Source organism: Protopterus annectens, chromosome 6.part0, assembly GCF_019279795.1.
Source record: "Protopterus annectens isolate FY-2018-M chromosome 6.part0, PAN1.0, whole genome shotgun sequence".
Taxonomy (NCBI): domain Eukaryota; kingdom Metazoa; phylum Chordata; order Ceratodontiformes; family Protopteridae; genus Protopterus; species Protopterus annectens.
The window spans coordinates 34,669,250-34,687,953 of NC_056737.1; the positions used below are offsets into that span (position 1 = coordinate 34,669,250).

At 39.1% G+C, this 18,704-nt stretch overlaps 1 protein-coding gene across 3 annotated transcripts in view; it reads left to right on the top strand.

The window, feature by feature from the left end:
• The window catches only part of RPAP1 (RNA polymerase II associated protein 1), a 2,926,740-nt gene that overhangs the window by 2,054,158 nt on the left and 853,878 nt on the right, over positions 1–18,704 (top strand). For all 3 annotated transcript variants that reach the window (XM_044073828.1, XM_044073829.1, XM_044073830.1), the window contains one exon: positions 7,043–7,241. In XM_044073828.1, coding sequence (XP_043929763.1) covers positions 7,043–7,241 — 199 coding nt within the window. The remainder of the gene's footprint in view (positions 1–7,042; positions 7,242–18,704) is intronic.

The window sequence follows — 18,704 nt, forward strand, 5'->3', positions numbered from 1 at the left end:
TCCAAATGACAGTATATAGATAGCAGCTCCATCCTTAGCATCCTTCTCCCAATATATCCAGCATCCCTCTTCAGCACACGTCCAAACCAACACAATCTTGCCTCTCTGGCTGTGTCTCCCAACCATGCAACCTAAGCTGACCCTCTAATATACTCGTTTCTAATCCTGTCCATCCCCGTCACACCCATTGCAAATCTTAACATCTTTAACTCTGCCATCTCCAGCTCTGACTCCTGCCTTTTTGTCAGTGCCACCTTCTCCAACCCATATAACATAGCTGGCCGCACTACTATCATGTAGACCTTCCCTTTCACTCTTACTTGTACCTGTCTGTCACAAATCACTCCTGACACTCTTCTCCACCCTGCCTGCACACTCTGCTTCATCTCTCTTCCACACTCACCGTTACTCTGAACTGTTGATCCCAAGTATTTAAACTCATCCACCTTTGTCAGCTCTGCTCCCTGTATCCTCACCATTCCTCTGTCCTCCATCTCATTCACACACATATATTCTGTCTTAGTCCTGGTGACCTTCATTCCTCTCCTCTCTAAAGCATATTTCCACCTCTGCAGGGTCTCCTCAATCTGTTCTCCACTCTCACTCTCTCACTACACATCACAATGTCATCTGCAAACTTCTGTCTGATCTTGGCTGTCAACCTGTCCATCACCACTGTAAATAAAAAATGGCTGAAAGCTGATCCTTGATGTAATCCCATCTCCTCTTTGAACATATCTGTCACTCCTACTGCAGACCTCACCACTGTCAACACTGCGCTTGTACATGTCCTGTACCACTCTTGCAAACTTCTTTGCCACTCCCGACTTCTTAATAGGCACCCTGTCATATGGCTTCTCTAAGTCCACAAAGACACAATGCAACTCCTTCTGACCTTCTCTATACTTCTCTAGCAACACCTTCAGAGCAAACATCGCATCTGTAGTGCCCTTTCCTGGCATGAAACTGTACTGCTGTTCACTAATCATCACCTCCCTTTTTACCCTAGCTTCCACTACTCTTTCCCATAACTTCATGCTGTGGCTGATCAATTTTATCTCTCTGCAGTCACTACACCTCTGCACATCACCCTTATTCTTAAAAATGTGTACCAATACACTTCTTCTGCACTCCTCAGGCATCCTTTCACTTTCCAAGGTTTCATTAAACAATCTGGTTAAAAACTCCACTGTCATCTCTCCTAAATACCTAATTGCTTCCACAAGAATGTCATCTGGACCAACAGCCTTTCCATTCTTCATTTTCTCCATAGCTGTCCTTACTAATCCGTTGTACTTCCTGATTCACTATCCCCACATTATCCAATGTTCTCTCTCTCTCATTCTGTTCATTCATCAGCCCCTCAAAGTAATCTTTCCATCAACTCGGCACACTCTCTCCTCGTTTGTGAGTATATTTCCCTCCTTATACTTTTCATCTTTCCTAGCTCGGTCCCTCTGTGTAGCCAATTGGTACAAGTCCTTTTCTCCCTCCTTAGTGTCCAACCTTTCATACATCTTATCCTTAGCCTTTGACACCTCTCTCTTCACTGTATGTCTCATCTCCATAGGTTTATAGGTTCATAGGTTCATACTAGGCTATCTGCCCGAGGGCTTTTACAAGCCTAGCCCATAGTTTTGTGGCTTACGCCACCCCTTTAGTATGGGGAACTATACCCATTATTTTGCTGTGCCTCTGTTGAGCAGTGACACTGAGGTAATCCCTGGGATATATCTGCGATCTCCCATCCATTGGTCAAGATTTCTCTTGAACAAGGCCAGCGAGGTGCTCTGCCTCACATCTCCTTGTACTCATGTGTACTTTCTTCATCTCTCTGACAGTCCCACGTCTTCGCTAGCCTCTCCCTCTGTATACTCTCTGTACTTCCTCATTCCACTACCAGGTCTTCTTGTCCTTCTTCTTCGGTCCAGATGTCACACCAAGCACCTTTCTAGCTGTCTCCCTTACCACCTATGCTGTGGCTGCCCAGCTATCTGGTAACTCTTTACTGGCACTCATTGCCTGTCTTATCTCTTCCCTAAACTCCACCTTACAGTCATCCTTTTTCAACTTCCATCATTTGACCCTTAACACTGCCTTCACTCTCCTCCTACAGTTTCCAGTCTCCTTCAGACTGGCCTTCCTGCATAAGATACAATCCACCTGTGTGCATCTTCCTCCACTTTGGTAGCTGTTACCTTTTCTCAGCTAATTTCCAAACTCCAGGTTGTTATGTACAAACAGTTTTAATTTGCTTTTCCATGCAAGCTGGGTACCTCCTGCAATAGATTTCCTTTCCTGTCTAATATGCTCACTGTGTTGCCTGCTACTTTTACCTGTTTTCTGATAAGTGGGACAGCCTATCCTCCATATTCTGGTTGCTCATCGTTTATGTTGTTACCTCCACAATGTATGTGTATGTGAGAAGTGGTACATTTGTTTGCATTTTTTTTTTTTTCAAAATAATCTTTATTGCAAATTATGTGTCATAACATGTAATCTTGTAAAACAGAGGTTATGAAAAATTGAATGTTGTCACATATTAATAAAAACAAAATCAATAGTGATCATAAGAAATCCAACATCTATACCTACTATAACTACAAGAAAAACTATTTACACTGTGCCAATACCTCAGATCTTCTACTAAGAAAACATAAAGCCACCTTTAATATGTTACATAATCACACAGAAAAAAACATAATAGGAGATAAAATCTTGTTTAATGTTCAAGACCAGTTAGAGAATCCCAGTTTCATCCTATCATAAATCCCTTGCTGAACTCACTGTTCAGCCAAGAGTAAGAAAATAAAATCCCAGAATTTCTGATTTGCAATTCTTTTGCGTGAACTAACAGTTATCCATTTTTGAGAGGATATATACGTAATTGCCAAATTTCTGAAGCCTCCCCACGTTAAGTTGGATCTGTCCATCCAGTGTTTGGTAATATAAAATTTAATTAATAGGCACATGGTGATCAACACTCTAAGTCTAAGCGGAGTCATAGTAACATTAGTAATATGAAGCAAGGCCATCTGCCAGGTTAATGTTGATTTATGGTATCCCATTTTACTTAGTCTAACCCTAAGAGAATTCCAAAGATTATGAGCATATTTACAAAACCATAATATATGAATAATATCAGCTTGGGAATATGAACAATAGGGGCATGCCGCAGAAATAGATGGGTTGAATTTATTCAGATGAAGAGGAGTTATATATAGATTATTTATAATCATAAATTGTGTGAAGATAAATTTCTTAAAGGGAGAGTGATTGAGAGTAAGATTAATCGATCTCTCTTTGTGTTGCGGAGACAAATTTATATCATATCTATTCCAATAATCCGAAAATATAATTTCATCCCCACCTATATAGGAGGAAAATGCTTTATATGCTATAGAAAGCATATGATTCTTAGTAATTAGGCTCTGTAAAAAATGAGTGACTACCTGAATTTCGGCCTCAGTGCTATGTTGGTTCACTAGAAGGGATGAAGTGAGTTCACGCAATTGCCTCAGTATAATAATATAAGGTTTGGGCAGAGATAACTTTTCCCTCAGCTCCTTTAGAGAAAGATGATTAAATTTATAGAGCTCCCATACTGTATACTCCTTAATGAGAGGAAATTTATTTAAACTTATCATCTGACCCCCCATTTTGATATTGGGATTAAGGTGAAGAGGCTGGAAGAATAGAAGGGCTTTATTTAATCCCACAGATTTAAATAGTTCCTGGAACGTATTGATAAGACTTTTTAGCATACCGTGTACTTTAAATTCTTTGATAGAAGTTTTTGTTAGGAACGGTAGAGATTTGGGATTAATCCCAGTACCAACAACGTAATTGTACCATAGTTTAATCCACAGTGGAGTCCAAAATAGTGAGCCTGGGGTATGTTTTGCAATAGCTAAGATTCTATTGGCCTGAATAATTCTGTAATATAAAATAAGGTTGGGCATTGCCATACCTCCCTTAGCTTTAGAAAGCGTAAGTCTATGGTACGACATTCTAACCGATTTTGGGTACCAAACAAATTTGACGATCTCGTTTTGCATCTTTTTAATAAAGGTAGTTGTTACTGAGGATAGGGATGAATTAAATTGGTAACATTTGTTTGCATTTTTACTCCTGGGAAGGGAAGGCTTTGCATTTGGAAGGCAGATCTTGTCCAGTGGTATGTCAGGTGTATAGTCCGTTGTCCCTGAGAAGTTAACTGGCTATTATTCATAGACATGATAGACATTTCAGCTGGGATATGGCTGCCTTTATTGTTTGTTCCTAGAATGTCATCACAACAGACGTGTGCCATAGTGACTTTTCTGTCATTGCTTGCATTTTCTTTGCCTTGTAGTATGAACTGCCACTTTAAGGTCAGCCTGTACTTTGGTAAGGCTGTTCTATTGGGATTCTACCTTAAAGACCAGTGTGTGTGTTTTAATGTTTTTATGCCACTTTGTGGGTATTGCTTTGGATTTTAGCAATTATTCCATCCATTATGGAAAGGCTATAAAAATGAGATAAAAATGTACTGGTACTTTCTGTATTATTACATCTTTGTTATGGTACTTTATACTGGATGCATTATTATTTTTAGTTGCTGCCTCTTTTATGTTATGACAGCAGAATGTTTTGTAAGTGCGTCTTCAAGTTTACAAATTTACAGCCTCTTCAATTAGTAGTGTACAGTTGTGGTCTGTTGAAATGTGGATTATGAATCTGAGATTCTAGTGCAGTTTACACCCCTTAATCTCAGCAGAACTGCATATGCACTGGTCATAAACAAGGTTAGATTAGTACTCCTCAAGGCAGAGAGGCTGGTGAGGAAAAAAAAACACCTGACAGCCAAGAAGGATTTGTACAAACGCTCCACCCATTGTAGATTATCAGTTGATAAAGCTAGAATGTGTCTGTTGTTTCAGTAATGAGGAATGTGGCTGTTAAATTTTGGTGTGGATCACTAATTGAAGGTGGGACTGCTTAAGTTTTCAAACCCTGTCTTGCCAGTAAGCATGCTCCCGACTGCAGGCCATACATCTCTTGTTTATTAATCATCTGTGGCTGATTCTACATTTACTTTTCTGTAGTGTCAGTAGTATTTACACAGTCATTTTTTTCTTTTACTTGAGCTGAAGTGATTGAACGCGCAAATGCCATTTATGTAGTATTTATCAGTAAAATGGCATATGAGGATTATATTTATTAATTTATATACTTCAGTTGATGGGGCTAATCCCACTAGGCATGCACTATTTTCAAGGGAGAGCTGAAGTACTTTTCCTAGTTAGTACGGGAAATTCACCCAGGTCACTGAGAGCACATTCTCCTCTTTAGTGGGAAGTTGTGCTGTTCTCAGACACTGAATGTGTACTAAACAGAGGAATGTTGGTGTGGCTGTAATATTGTCTTAAACAAGCTGTCATTTGAATATTATGTACAGTGAGAGCTGAGAGTGAAATGGAAGGAAAATTGATTTAGAGAAAAAAATTCACTTAAAGGCACTATGTAATATAAAACCTTATCTGAGCATTAATGTGCTTTTTTCTGAGCTTTTCAAAACTGAAGATTCTTTAGAATATTTTTATCAGTCGTCCTAGGATAAATCAGATATTCTATAATACTTGATATGATTTGTTTTGGAATTTGTGGAGAATGCAATTAGTTAACCAATTTACTTTCAATGTAAGTTACTTACTCTGGAATGTCACACTAAAGTAAAATCACTTACACTGAGAGGAGGTCTTTTGGAATCTGGACCCCACTGTAAGCATGTTTATAGATAGGCCTTGCACCAAAGTAAGTCTCTTACACTGAGATCAAGTCTTTCAGAATCAAAGCAGGCTTACACCAGAGTAAGTCACTTCCACTGATAACAACTCTCTTGTAATCTGGTTCAGTGTCTGTATGAGTGTGAAATTGTGATTAGAAAGGAGTGGACTTCTGTTGCACAATAAGAAATGGATTTCAAATGCCATTGCTTTGGATTTAAAGAAAAACTATGCCTATGTATGAGATGTTATGGTCACACTTTTTCTAAGGTTGTTTTGTAATTTCATTGTTATATTTTAAGAATACAATAAAACCAGTTAACCTTTATATAAATAATGAAAGGTCCTTTACTTATGAGATTTATTACATTTTTTGTGTTTTAATAAAGTGACCGTTTTTTTATAACGCTGGCCTTCCCATTCTTGTGGTTTATATAAAAGGTCCTTTACTGTTTGTCATGTGCGTCAGTGGATCTTTTACATTCACAACCAAATGGTGCAGATGTGACCTCACTGTTATGTCGCATCGATTCTGCACTGTAGTGGCAGTAGTAGAAAATAAATACGTGTAAGCTTTTGGGGATGGCACTCCTAAGTGAAAGTATGTATATTCATTGGATTGTGGTGCAGTCTTTAGAATGTGTTGGTTTGGCTCTTATCTTAAGTAGATTGTGCCTGGAAATAGGTTTTCACTTCCAGTGCCTGGAAATGTTTTTCACTACAAGTTATATCACAGAGAAAAGGACAGAGTGGTTTGAGTCACTGTTGATTATGGTTGTATTTCATTGACTGTAATTGGATGCTACAGGTGGTGTTACATAGACTAACAGGTAGCATTTACACGCTGTATTATTGCATACATTTGGGTGAGTTTGGTGTGTGTGTTGATCATGGTTCCATCCCAGTGACTCTGACTGGATGATAGACTTTATTTCCTGTTCCCTGATTCAGCAAATGAAAAAAAAAAATATTGGGATTTCGTAGAAGACTGTCACCACATTGAGAAGCTGGGTAGTTGCCATCTTGAGTGCATTAGAAGTGATGGCTGCATCAAAAGGGGTTGCCTTGCTTTGCATACATGTCTAAGAGGGTAAAAGAATCTAAATACATTACCTCTGAGAGTTTTAGGGCAGTGGAGAAAGCATGGTATGTTGCATGCAGAGACATAGATTAACCTGTTAAACTTTATTGGCTGACCAGTGACTGGAATTATATGCTGTAAAGTTATATAGATATAGTTTTCCTTTATAAACTATTTTATGTTTCATTTTCAGTGATTGTGGAGGGAAAGACCACTCTCCATTGCCGGGAGTAAGCTGGAGTCATGTTGTTGGATTACAGACCTCTATGCATGCATGCCTGAAGCATTTCTTAAAGGAGATTGGGAGTCAGGCCAGCTGGGAAGCAGTGCAAAATGTAGTAACAGTACTGTTTGTGTACTTGGGAGTATATTACAACAAACTTCAAGAACAGGTAGGCTTCTTTATACTTATTATGTGAAAAAAAAAATTTTTCTGTATCTTTAGGGTCCGTGGAACAGAATACACAAGAGCAGTTTTGTAAGAAGTTAACCTGCTGTTGAGATAAGAGTTATTCTTGCATTTTGTTGTATTGATGTGTGTTGAGGTTTATTGTTGTTTAGGAACAATCTGACTAAGCATTAGTGGCCTATCTAACGTCTCAGTTATTTATTTATTTATTTATTTGCAGTTGGTTTACCAGGATAGTCCATTGGGCCAAAATGAACCCGTTTTCAATGGAGTCCTGGGGAGAAAAGCTCCATAACAATCTCAATACAGTAGGTTATTAATGATAGTTATACAATGCAAAACGTTCAAGCAAATAATTACAAAATAGTTCAGCATACATTAGAAATTCTGTATACTTATGATGGCTCATATAGATGATACAGACTAACAAAGTAATATTACAAAGTAATACTTGAAGTAAATTCATATTACGATGCATAAACTTAAGAAGTGCAGTCTAGTACATTATATCAGACTAGTACATTTTTGCAAATTCCATAGGAAACAGAGTGTGAGTGTTAGGGGAAAAAAGGAAAGATTACTGGAGAAGCAGGGGAAGGATGGAAGATGAGGTAGCCAGAGTTAAATATGTGGGGTGGGAGCAAGAGCATTCCCACTGGGACGCTAGGTGTGAATGAAGAGATCTTTTGAAAATCAAATGGTTAGGGATTGTGCGAATGGAAGGTGGAAGGGAGTTCCAGAGGTGAGCTGGGCCGTAGGATAGTAGGTTTTTTCCAGTGGGATGAATTGGTTTATGCACTTCTAATAGATTTTGATTATGAGACCTTAATACTCTATTTGGCAGATGCATTTTAAAGGCAGAAGAAAGTGAGGGACAAAGGGAGGGGTTGAGAATGAGTTTGTGGGCGAGAGTTAATTGTGTGTAGGTTAGATGATTAGGTAGCTCTAGCCATTTTAGTTTTTGGAGAGAGAGAGAGACAGTGGTGGGTTGATGACTTATGGCTAGTAGCGAACTTGGCAATTTTGTTGTAGCAGGAGGAGAGTTGTTTTTTTTACAGAGGACTCTAGATTATTTAGGAGTGGAGCTCCATACAGAAGGGAGGGGATGAGAAAGGAAGTAGAGAGAGTGATTTTAGTGGCAGGTGTAAGGTAATGATTTTGTCGGTAGAGCATACCTAGTTTTTGGTGGTTTTTTTTGATATTTAGTTGTATGTGGGAGCTGAATTTTAGTTGGTTATCAATTTGGACCCCAAGTAACTTGGTATCTGTCACCAGTTCCATATGTGTGTTATTTTGACTCATAATTGAGAATGTATTCATATTGAAAAGAGTGGCTTTAGTGGGGGTAAATACCATTAATTTGGTTTTAGAAGCATTGAGAGCTAGGTGATTATCTTTCATCCATTGCTCAGGGGTTGAAAAGGCATCTTGTGTAAGTTTTAGAAGTGTGGGAATGGATGAGGCAGAGCAGATAATAGTTGAATCATCTGCATACTGGATGATATTTGAGAATGGGATAGATTTATGGAAATCATTTATAAATATATTGAAGCGAAGGGGACCCAGTATGGAGCCTTGTGGAACTCCAGTAGGGGTATTAAGAAATGAGGAGGTGGCTTTCTTCCATTTTACTGCTTGATATCTATTGGATAAGTAGCTGGAGAACCAAGTCAAAGAGGAAGGACCTAGGTTAAGTTCAGAAAGTTTAGTTAAAAGTAGGCTATGTGAGATGGTGTCAAATGGATTGGAGAGGTCAAGAAGTAGGGTAGATACAATTTGGCTAGAGTCACGGGCTTTGTTTACAGTTTCAAGGAAGGGCTGTTATGGTGCTATGATGTGGTCTGAATCCATGTTGTGAGTGAGTTAGGAGGTTATTATCTAAGAGATGTGGTAGGAGTTGAAGTTGGACACACTTTTCTAAGAGTTTAGAAATGGGAGACAGGATAGCGATTGGGCGGAAATTGGTTACATTGTTATTGTTGCCACCTTTATGTAAGGGTATGATAAAGGCCTGTTTCCAGATTTGAGGTATTATACATTCATGTATAGAGCGATTAATTAAAATGCTAATGGGGTAGGCAATTGTATCAGCAGCTATACTGAGAAAGTAAGAAGGGATGTTATCAGGAGGGTTTGTACATGGCTTCAGTTTCCTAAGGAGTTTCTTTATAGTAGAGGTGGGAATTGGTTTTAGTGAGAATAGAGGAGAGTGGAAAAGTGGGTGTTAGTGGGTAGTGAAGATGATGAGAAAGTTTGAGATGAAGAAGAGGTAGATAGTATAGAGTTAGTAGATGGGAATGAGGGACATGTAGTAGTGCAGGGTAGAGTGTTGCTAGTGGAGAGTGGGGGTATGTTGGAGAATGTGATGGTGGTAGAGAATGAAGAGGTTAATTTAGAAATAGATTCAATGAAAAAAAGAGTTAAATTGGGTAGCTAAATCAGAATCTGGAATATTTGGGTCAGGGGAAGGGGTAACTGATTTGCTGAGGTTAAGAAGGGTAGAAATACCTTTCCAGAATTTCTGAGGATTTGTTTTATTATTGTTTTGGAGTGTCGAAAAGTAGTTTTGACGATCAGAGATGATGAGTTTTTTAACTTTATTTCGAAGTGTTTTATATTCGTTATGAAGTAATGGGGTTCTGTTTTTCTGGTAGTGTGCCCAGACTTTATCTCTGTGCCGCATGGATGCTAGTGTGTTTTTGGTCAGCCATGGCGCGGAATTAATCTCTATTCGCTTTGTCCTTAAGGGAGCATGGGAGTCAAGTATTTTTAAGAATGTTGAGTTGAAGTGGTGAACTGCGTTATCTAGAGATGATGTTTTTAGACAATTCCAGTTTATTGATTTAAGGGAGTTTGAAAAGGTTGTTGGGTTAAAGTTTTTTTGGTTACGGGTAGTAATATAATTATGGGTGCAATGTAGGTTTGAGGGGAGACGGTGAGTAAAGATGGGTAAGTGGTCACTGAGGGAATCTGGAAGAGTGCCACTATCAGAGAAATAGTGGGGATGGGAGACTAGAATCCAATCTAGAATACTACCAGTGGAAAGATTTTTTGAGGGGCGTGTTATGGAGTTTATTAGTTGAGAAAAATTGTAGAGGTTGATGTTGAGAGAGTTTGTTGGAGACTGAATGGTGGCCCAGTTAATATTCATGTCTCCTAAGATAATAGTTTTGTTGCTAATGTTGTTGGAGAACCAGGAGAGGATATCTTCAAGTGTAGAAATATTGTCTCTTGCGGGGATGTAGAAGGAAGCTAGACAAATGCGTTTGTGTTTGTTAACTTGAAGTAAAGTTAGGAGAAGTTCAGCATTATTAAAGTGCGGAATAGGTTTGGTGTAGGGAGTGACTAACAGGGAGGATGAGTAAATGAAAGCTACTCCTCCGCCTTTTTTATAGGTTCTGTATTTTCTGATAATAGAATAGTTAGGTGGAGTTATTTCAGAGTCACAGTTATTTTATTGTTATGTATATGTAGCTCCTATTCAGTTACTCTACACTTGTCTGAGCCAGAATTCAAAGAACGGGTTTCTTTTCCCATTTCTATTCTACATTTTAGGCTTTTTTTTTTAAATAATCATTGTTTTTTTTAATCGGAAAATCTAAATAGGGGTAATAAATATACACACAAAGCACAAACTTATTTACAAAACCAAAAAAAAAATGCTGGTTTACTTCAAAAATTCAGCATAACATATGCAATCAACCTATAACAGTAAAGGTCAGCCCCTTTAATCTTTCTTCCTTTTCACTGCCAAACATCACGTCTGCGCTTCTCCAAGTTCCACCCAGTGTCATGCTCAAAAATCTGTCTCCAATGTGTAACCTAAGCTGGATAGAAAGGGGGAACTGGAGTCCAGATGGAGAAATGGAATCAGGAAAAGGAGCCGAGTATTGCTAGAATTGAATTCATCCTCAAATCTTGGTAAGTACCTTCATATGGTGGACCCTGTTTTCGCAAAAATCTCACCAAGATGACAGCAATATATAGAGTGAATTTTATATATCTTGGCGAAAGGTAAATAAAAACTTAAGTACACAGGTCCCATGATAAAAAAGTGCCTACTGTTGATAAAGGCACTGGTGCCAGGAGTGGAGAAAAAGACAGTGTAGAATCTTCAAAACATAGAAACATTCCTGTCACAGAGCTAGGCCAGGCTGTAGCCCCTGTGGCACAAGGAAGTAATCCACAAAAAAAAATAAAAATAAAAACTGAGGCCAAACAAGAGGCAAAGAGACAATAGAGTAGACTTTTGAAGATAAAGTAGAGATTATGTATTGTTATACAAAAAAAATCCATACAGAGAATATGTAGCCACAGTAAGAAAGAAATTATAGAAAGAAAAATGCTTGCATAAAAAAACTTTTAAAAGATAAAGATAATTTAAGATCCTTAATGCACCATATCAGAATAAAGTGTTATCTTAATGAAAAAAAAACTGGAAAAGGAAGCAACAGAGAAAATGAGAAAAGATAAGGAACAAACAAAAAAGCAGAGGTTATTGAAAGGTATAAAAAAGAAACATGTTCATGACAAAGAAAGAAAGAGATCTAAATTGTGATTGTGGTTAGGCAGACTAACAAATATAAAAATGTAGCTTCAAAATATTTGAAGAGAAATACAGGCAAAGACATCTGGATATGATAAATTTTATAATAAGAAAAATAAGGTTAGAGAAGTGGAATGTAATCAAAAGTAAGATGTTTAGTGATATAGAAATTAAACAGAAATTGAAGTGATAGACTATCTGCAAAATGAAGGCTTTATTTATTTATTTATTTATATTTGTTGACCGGGAGTGTCCGACTGAACGTAGGTCCATTTTCAGCGGAGGCCCGGGGAGAAAAGCTCCACAGTTAAAATAAACAGACAGTAGTTACATTGGATTACATAGCGATTAACAATTTGCATAGCAATTACTTACAACATATTTACAGATGAAGAACATAGTACATCAGTAGACAACTAGAATCTTTATCTGTGAAGTACATAACAGACATTAATAAATGTTACAAGAAGAAGTTCCTGCTGTATAATAAGTACTGACTTATGAGCATCTGAGCTTGCTATAATCAAGGTAGTTAGTGGAGTGGAAAGAAAGGTAGTGGTTGGATGGGGAGGGTGATATTAGAGTGGGAGTTGCAAGGGCATAGCCAGCATGTTTTTAGGTGCGTTTTTAGTAAAGTTTTGAAGTGGGTGCATGATGGTATGGAGGTAATTGTGGGTGGGAGGGAGTTCCATAATTTGGCTATGGTGCAAGAGAATAGTGCTTCACCAGCAGAGTTATTGGCTTTAGTGATCTGCAAGTGATTTTTGTTGCTGGAAATTAGTGGTCTGGTGGTGCGATAGGGTTGGAGTAGATTCTGGAGGGTTGGGACATTTAGTGGATGATTTACTAGTTTGTGGGTAAGTGAGAGTTGATACCATTGAAGGAGGTGAGGGAGTTCAAGCCAGCCCAGTTCAGCAAGTGAGAGACAGTGGTGACTATGGTAGGATGCCCCTGTGGCGAATTTGACGATTTTGTTGTAGCAGGTCTCTAGCTTGTTTAAATCGCATTGCCTTAGGTTGGTATATATTGGACAGGCATAAAGTAGGGTGGAGATAAGGTGGGAATTTGCTATTGAAATCTTTGCTGCTTTGGTGAGAAGTTGCTTATTTCTGTATAGCGCTCCTAGTTTATTGTGGACTTTTTTTATGGTCAAGGATATGTGAATGTCAAATTTTAGTTTATTGTCTATTTCCACTCCTAGCAATTTGGTGTGTTCAGTTGGGTATGTAGTGGTGTTGTCTTTTGCTGTGATGTTAAAGAGAGAGTTGTTTTGAGTATGTTTGGTGGGTTGGAAGATTAGTAGTTTAGTGTTGTTTGGGTTGAGTATTAATTGGGCATCGGATAACCAAGTTTCAACAGGAAAAGGCTTCCTGTGTTACTTTTTGCAGTTTGGGTAGGGACTAGGCTGAGCAGATGATGGTTGAGTCATCTGCGTATTGTATGAGTGTGCCATGTTTGGTGGCAGAGGCTAGATTATTGGTGAAAACAGAGAAGAGTAGGGGTCCAAGGATGGATCCTTGGGGAACCCCTATGGAGACAGGTAGTTGGGGAGATACGTCATTCTGCCATACAACGGATTGTTGGCGGTCAGACAGGTAACTCTGAAACCAGTTGGTGACCGATTGTGAGAAGGATAGGTTATTGAGGACAGAGATAAGTTGTTTGTGTGGGACCATGTCAAATGCTTTAGATAGGTTTAGGAAAGTAGCAGAGGAGAGATAGCCATTGTTTTTATGCTGAAGGATAGTGTTAGTAAAGGAGAGTAAGGCAGTGGTGGTGCTATGGTTTAGTCGGAAACCATGCTGAGTATTGGAAAGGGGGTTGTTAGTAAGGAGGTAGTCTGAGACCTGAGAGTGTATGCATCTCTCTAGTATTTTGGAGAGTGGAGAGAGAAAAGCTATGGGGCGGTAATTGGTTAGTTCTGTGGAGGGTCCACCTTTGTGGAGGGGAATTATATGTGATACTTTCCACAGTGTGGGAACGTAACTTTCTGACAGAGATTGGTTAATCAAGATGGATACTGGGTAGGCCAGAGCATCAGCTGCGATTTGTAGGTATTCACTTGGGAGGTTGTCTGCTGCTAATCTGGTGGGCTTAAGTTTAGTTAAGAGTTTTTTATGTTGGAGGTAGGTACAGGAGAAAAAGAGAAGGCAGTGGGGTGATTACTAGTTGAAGGTGTGGGTTGGAGAGTGGGGGGTTGTGTTGTTTAGCTAGTGATAGTATGGTTTATGTGAAGTGTGTGTTGAATGAGGTAGCAATATTTTCTGAGGAGTGAGGGATGTTAGGAAGGAGGGGTACTGACTTTACCTGGGTGGAGGATGGAGTTTATGGAGGACCAGAATTGTTTGGGGCTGTGTTGAGAGGAGTCTAGGGCAGACTGGTAGTATTGGAATTTGTCCTGTTTTATTAGCCTTTTGACTTTATTGCGTAGTTCTAGGAATTTCTGTCTAGTTGAGGGGGTTTTGGTTTTGCGCCAGTGCTCCTAGGCTTTATCCCTGTTTTTCATTTCTGACTTAGTGGTTTTCTGTAGCCATTGGGAGGGTTGTGCTTTGATTCTGGAAAGTCTTATGGGGGGCATGGTAATTAAGGATGCTCAGGAAGGTAGTATTAAAAAATTCAACTGCATCATCAAGGCTGAGGTACTTTAGGGGATGCCAGTTACATTCTTTGAGGGATGAGATGAATGTGAGTTGGTTAAAGTTTAGTTTTTTATGTATTTGACGGTAGATGACAGGTTTAGCTTGGTATAGGTATTTTTTGAGTAGGAATGTTGTGGACTGATCACTGAAGCTATCTGATAAGCAGTCTGTTATATATGACTGGGAGCTCTTACTGACTAGTATCCAGTCCAGGGTAGTGTGCTTGCTGGAGTTTTTATTTATCCTGGTTGGCGACTGGACTAGTTGGGTGAAGCCATGAAGGTTTACATGATGGGTTGGATGGTTGCCAGAATAGGATTGCCAGTCAATATTGAAATCACCTAAAATGATAGTTTCTTGGGGGAGATGGGTAGACCAGCTGAGGAGGTTTTCTAGTGGTGGGATGTTTTGGCCAGGTGGGAAGTAGCATCCAATTATGTTGATGTTTTTGTTTTGGTTTATTTTGAGGTTGGTATATATTATTTCTTCATTGCCTATTTGTGGAACTGATGATTTTAAGATCTGGATGTTTAGATGCTGTTTAAATATTATAGCTACACCGCCTCCTTTCTTGTTTAGCTGGTCTACTCTTAGTATGCCATAACCTGTGGGGAGTATTTGCTCCCTGGTAATGTGAGGTTTTAGCCAGGTTTCTGTCAGGATGACTATATCTGTGGAGTACAAGTCTATGGTGGCATGGAGTTCATGGACTTTGGATATACTTCTAATATTTAGGCTTAGTAGAAGGAAGTCACTTGGCTTTCTATTGGCTGTAATATGGGAGAAGTTGTGGTTTCTAGTCTGATTATGAGGATCGGGGTTGGAGATGGTAGGGCCAGGGTTGGGGTGGATATCTCCACTTAGGGCTAGTTTAGATATGATTGAGGTTATTAGTTTTCTCAGTTTTTGAATGTGTTTGTTTATAAGGGAAACTTTATGATTGTGCTCTTTGGGTAATAAGTATGGTGGAAGGGTTACTGTGTAAAGTTGTGGGGATGCTTTATGCTTGAGTAATGTAGTTGGTAGAATATGTGGGGGGTGCATAGGGACGTTTCTTGAGTTGGTGGGAGGGGAGGTGAGTGAGGATGAGACATGAGTGGTGGTGTGAGTAGTAGTACAGTGGTAGTGGTTGAGTGGGGGAATGATGGAGCTTTGGTAGGATGTAAGATATGCAAGGAGAGTGCATGCTGTGAGCATAGGTAAGGTATGCTTGTACATGTTAGTTGAGGTGTGATAGTAGTGGGAAGATGGAGAAGGTAGTGTTGGGTTAGTGCTGTGGTTAGCTACTGGAAAGATGGGAGGGGTTTGTGAGTGTAATAAAGGTGGGACCACTGGGGGTGGGAGGGAATTGGGGACAGGGTGAGGAGCGAAGCGGGTAGAGACCCTGTTAATTGTTCTTATGAGGGGACTGGAAACAATCAGGTAACAGAGTTAACTGATAAATGAACATATGATAGTGACAAGGGTGGTTGTAGTTGTAAAAATGGTGCCTGCCACAGGTAATATTTATTAACTTTGAGATTGTCTTAAGGTAATAAACAGGGAAGGGGGAGGGGAGAACAACGGTGTGAGCAGGCAGTTCTTTGTACTGCTGCTAATGAGCCAAAGCAAAGACAAGTTTGTGTTTAAGAAACAATCACAATTGACCAAGGACTGCTCTGAAACTGTAAGTCATTTCTTAACCATTTGCCAGGTCGAAAAACAGGATAACCTTGTATCAGTAGGCTACTGTGGTCTCAGTTTAAATTAACAAACACACAGTATTGATCAGTTATGGATACTATTTGCTAATAGAAGGGAATAAGAGAGAAAGTGGAAGATGAGTGTGTGGGGGGGAGGGGGCTGCTTATAAGCCAAAGCAGAGTGCTCTCCAGGGGAAAATGAATATTGGCTCAAACAGGTAGACATATACTCAAAGTTAACTTTAGCTGTTTGCAGACAGTTCAGACCCGGACTGCGCTTTTCTTATACGAATGACAAAAGTGGTACCGCAGTTGAATACTTAAGAGTGGTGTTAGGTCTAGAAAAAAAAGAGTACAGTGAGGAGTGAGCACTTTGAGACGGTAAAGATATATTAGAAAGATTACAAAAAACAAACTGAGCAAATAGCTACTGTATATGCAGGAAAATGTCTTGAACCAACAACTAGTATATGCAGATACTGAGCCAATTGGAAACACATCTGTTAGAAAAACCTCAAGACAGTACCTCAAGACAGTTTTGCAGTCACAGATAAAAATATAGCGAGCAGCACTCTGTCGAGGTTGTCTAATATGATTCTATCCTCCAGTAACAGCACAATTATATAGAAATAATTTAGACACCAGTATCAGCTGTCTACACACAACACAATTACATGAATAGCATTAGTGAACAAGGTGCAGCTATGCAAACAGACCATACTAGTATACTAAAAACAACTTGGTGCAGACAAAATGCTAGCATGGCATAGTAACTTCTAATAATAAAGCATAAATCATACTAGATGTCTAACACAATTCAACATAAACATACACAGTTGTAAAACGTCTAACACAATTCAACATAAATAGGCATTTACAGTTGTAAAACACTTAGTGGAGATACACTGAGCTCCTTCATGGGGCCTGTAGCAGAGTGGATTGTAGTTGTAAAAATGGTGCCTGCCACAGGTATTATTTATTAACTTTGGTATTGTCTTAAGGTAATAAACAGGGAAGGGGGAGAGGAGAACAAGGGTGTGAGCAGGCAGTTCTTTGTACTGCTGCTAATGAGCCAAAGCAAAGACAAGTTTGTGTTTAAGAAACAATCACAATTGACCAAGGACTGCTCTGAAACTGTAAGTCATTTCTTAACCATTTGCCAGGTGGAAAAACAGGATAACCTTGTATCAGTAGGTTACTGTGGTCTCAGTTTAAATTAACAAACACACAATGTTGATCAGTTATGGATACTATTTGCTAATAGAAGGGAATAAGAGAGAAAGTGGAAGATGAGTGTGTGTGTGTGTGGGGGGGGGGGGGGGCTGCTTACAAGCCAAAGCAGAGTGCTCTCCAGGGGAAAATGAATATTGGCTCAAACAGGTAGACACATACTCAAAGTTAACTTTAGCTGTTTGTAGACAGTTCAGACCCGGACTGCACTTTTCTTATAAGAATGACAAAGGTGGTACCACAGTTTAATACTTAAGAGTGGTGTTAGGTTCAAAGTTAACTTTAGCTGTTTGCAGACAGTTCAGACCCAGACTGCGCTTTTCTTATAAGAATGACAAAGGTGGTACCGCAGTTGAATACTTAAGAGTGGTGTTAGGTTCAAAGTTAACTTTAGCTGTTTGCAGACAGTTCAGACCCAGACTGCACTTTTCTTATAAGAATGGCAAAGGTGGTACCGCAGTTGCATACTTGAGTGGTGTCAGGTTCAAAGTTAACTTTAGCTGTTTGCAGACAGTTCAGACCTGGACTGCGCTTTTCTTATAAGAATGACAAAGGTGGTACCGCAGTTGCATACTTGAGTGGTGTCAGGTTCAAAGTTAACTTTAGCTGTTTGCAGACAGTTCAGACCCGGACTGCGCTTTTCTTATAAGAATGACAAAGGTGGTATCGCAGTTGAATACTTAAGAGTGGTGTTAGGTTGGAGAGACACTGAGCTCCTTCATGGGGCCTGTAGCAGAGTGGATTGTAGTTGTAGTTGTGTACTTTAGTGTAGAAAGTTTTGACACCTTTAGTATCACAGTGAGATGGACCAGTGAGTCCCCAGATGAGTAGCAGCAGAATGCATCTAAAGAAGATAAGCCACATATTAATGTTCTGGAACCTTCTACACTAGACTTGCACGAAAGTCCAGTTAACATTGCACTGCAAAGGAAAGAGCAGGAACCAGATATCAAATAGGATGCTGTTAAACAGAAGAAAATGGTCTTAGAAAGACATGCTTGACTTAACAGAGATGGACGCACATATTAAGATAGATAAAAGAAATAGATTGCAGAAAGTAAATAAGATGTAAAATGTTAGAAGACTGGTAATATGCAGAAGCACAATAATGAGAACTATTAAGAGAAATGTATGTGATCTAACAGAAATAAACAAGGATACACTACTGTGCAGTTAAACTAATAACAATTAAAGTGTTAATGCAAAAAATGTAGGTACCAGAGGAAAGGAAGCGAACAAACAACATGCCACCAAGGAAGCATTGAAGAGAGAAAACCATAAAGCAGCAAAAACAAGAAGTTTCACTGTTACAAGAGCGAACAGATCATTATCAGTTCTTTGAAAGATAG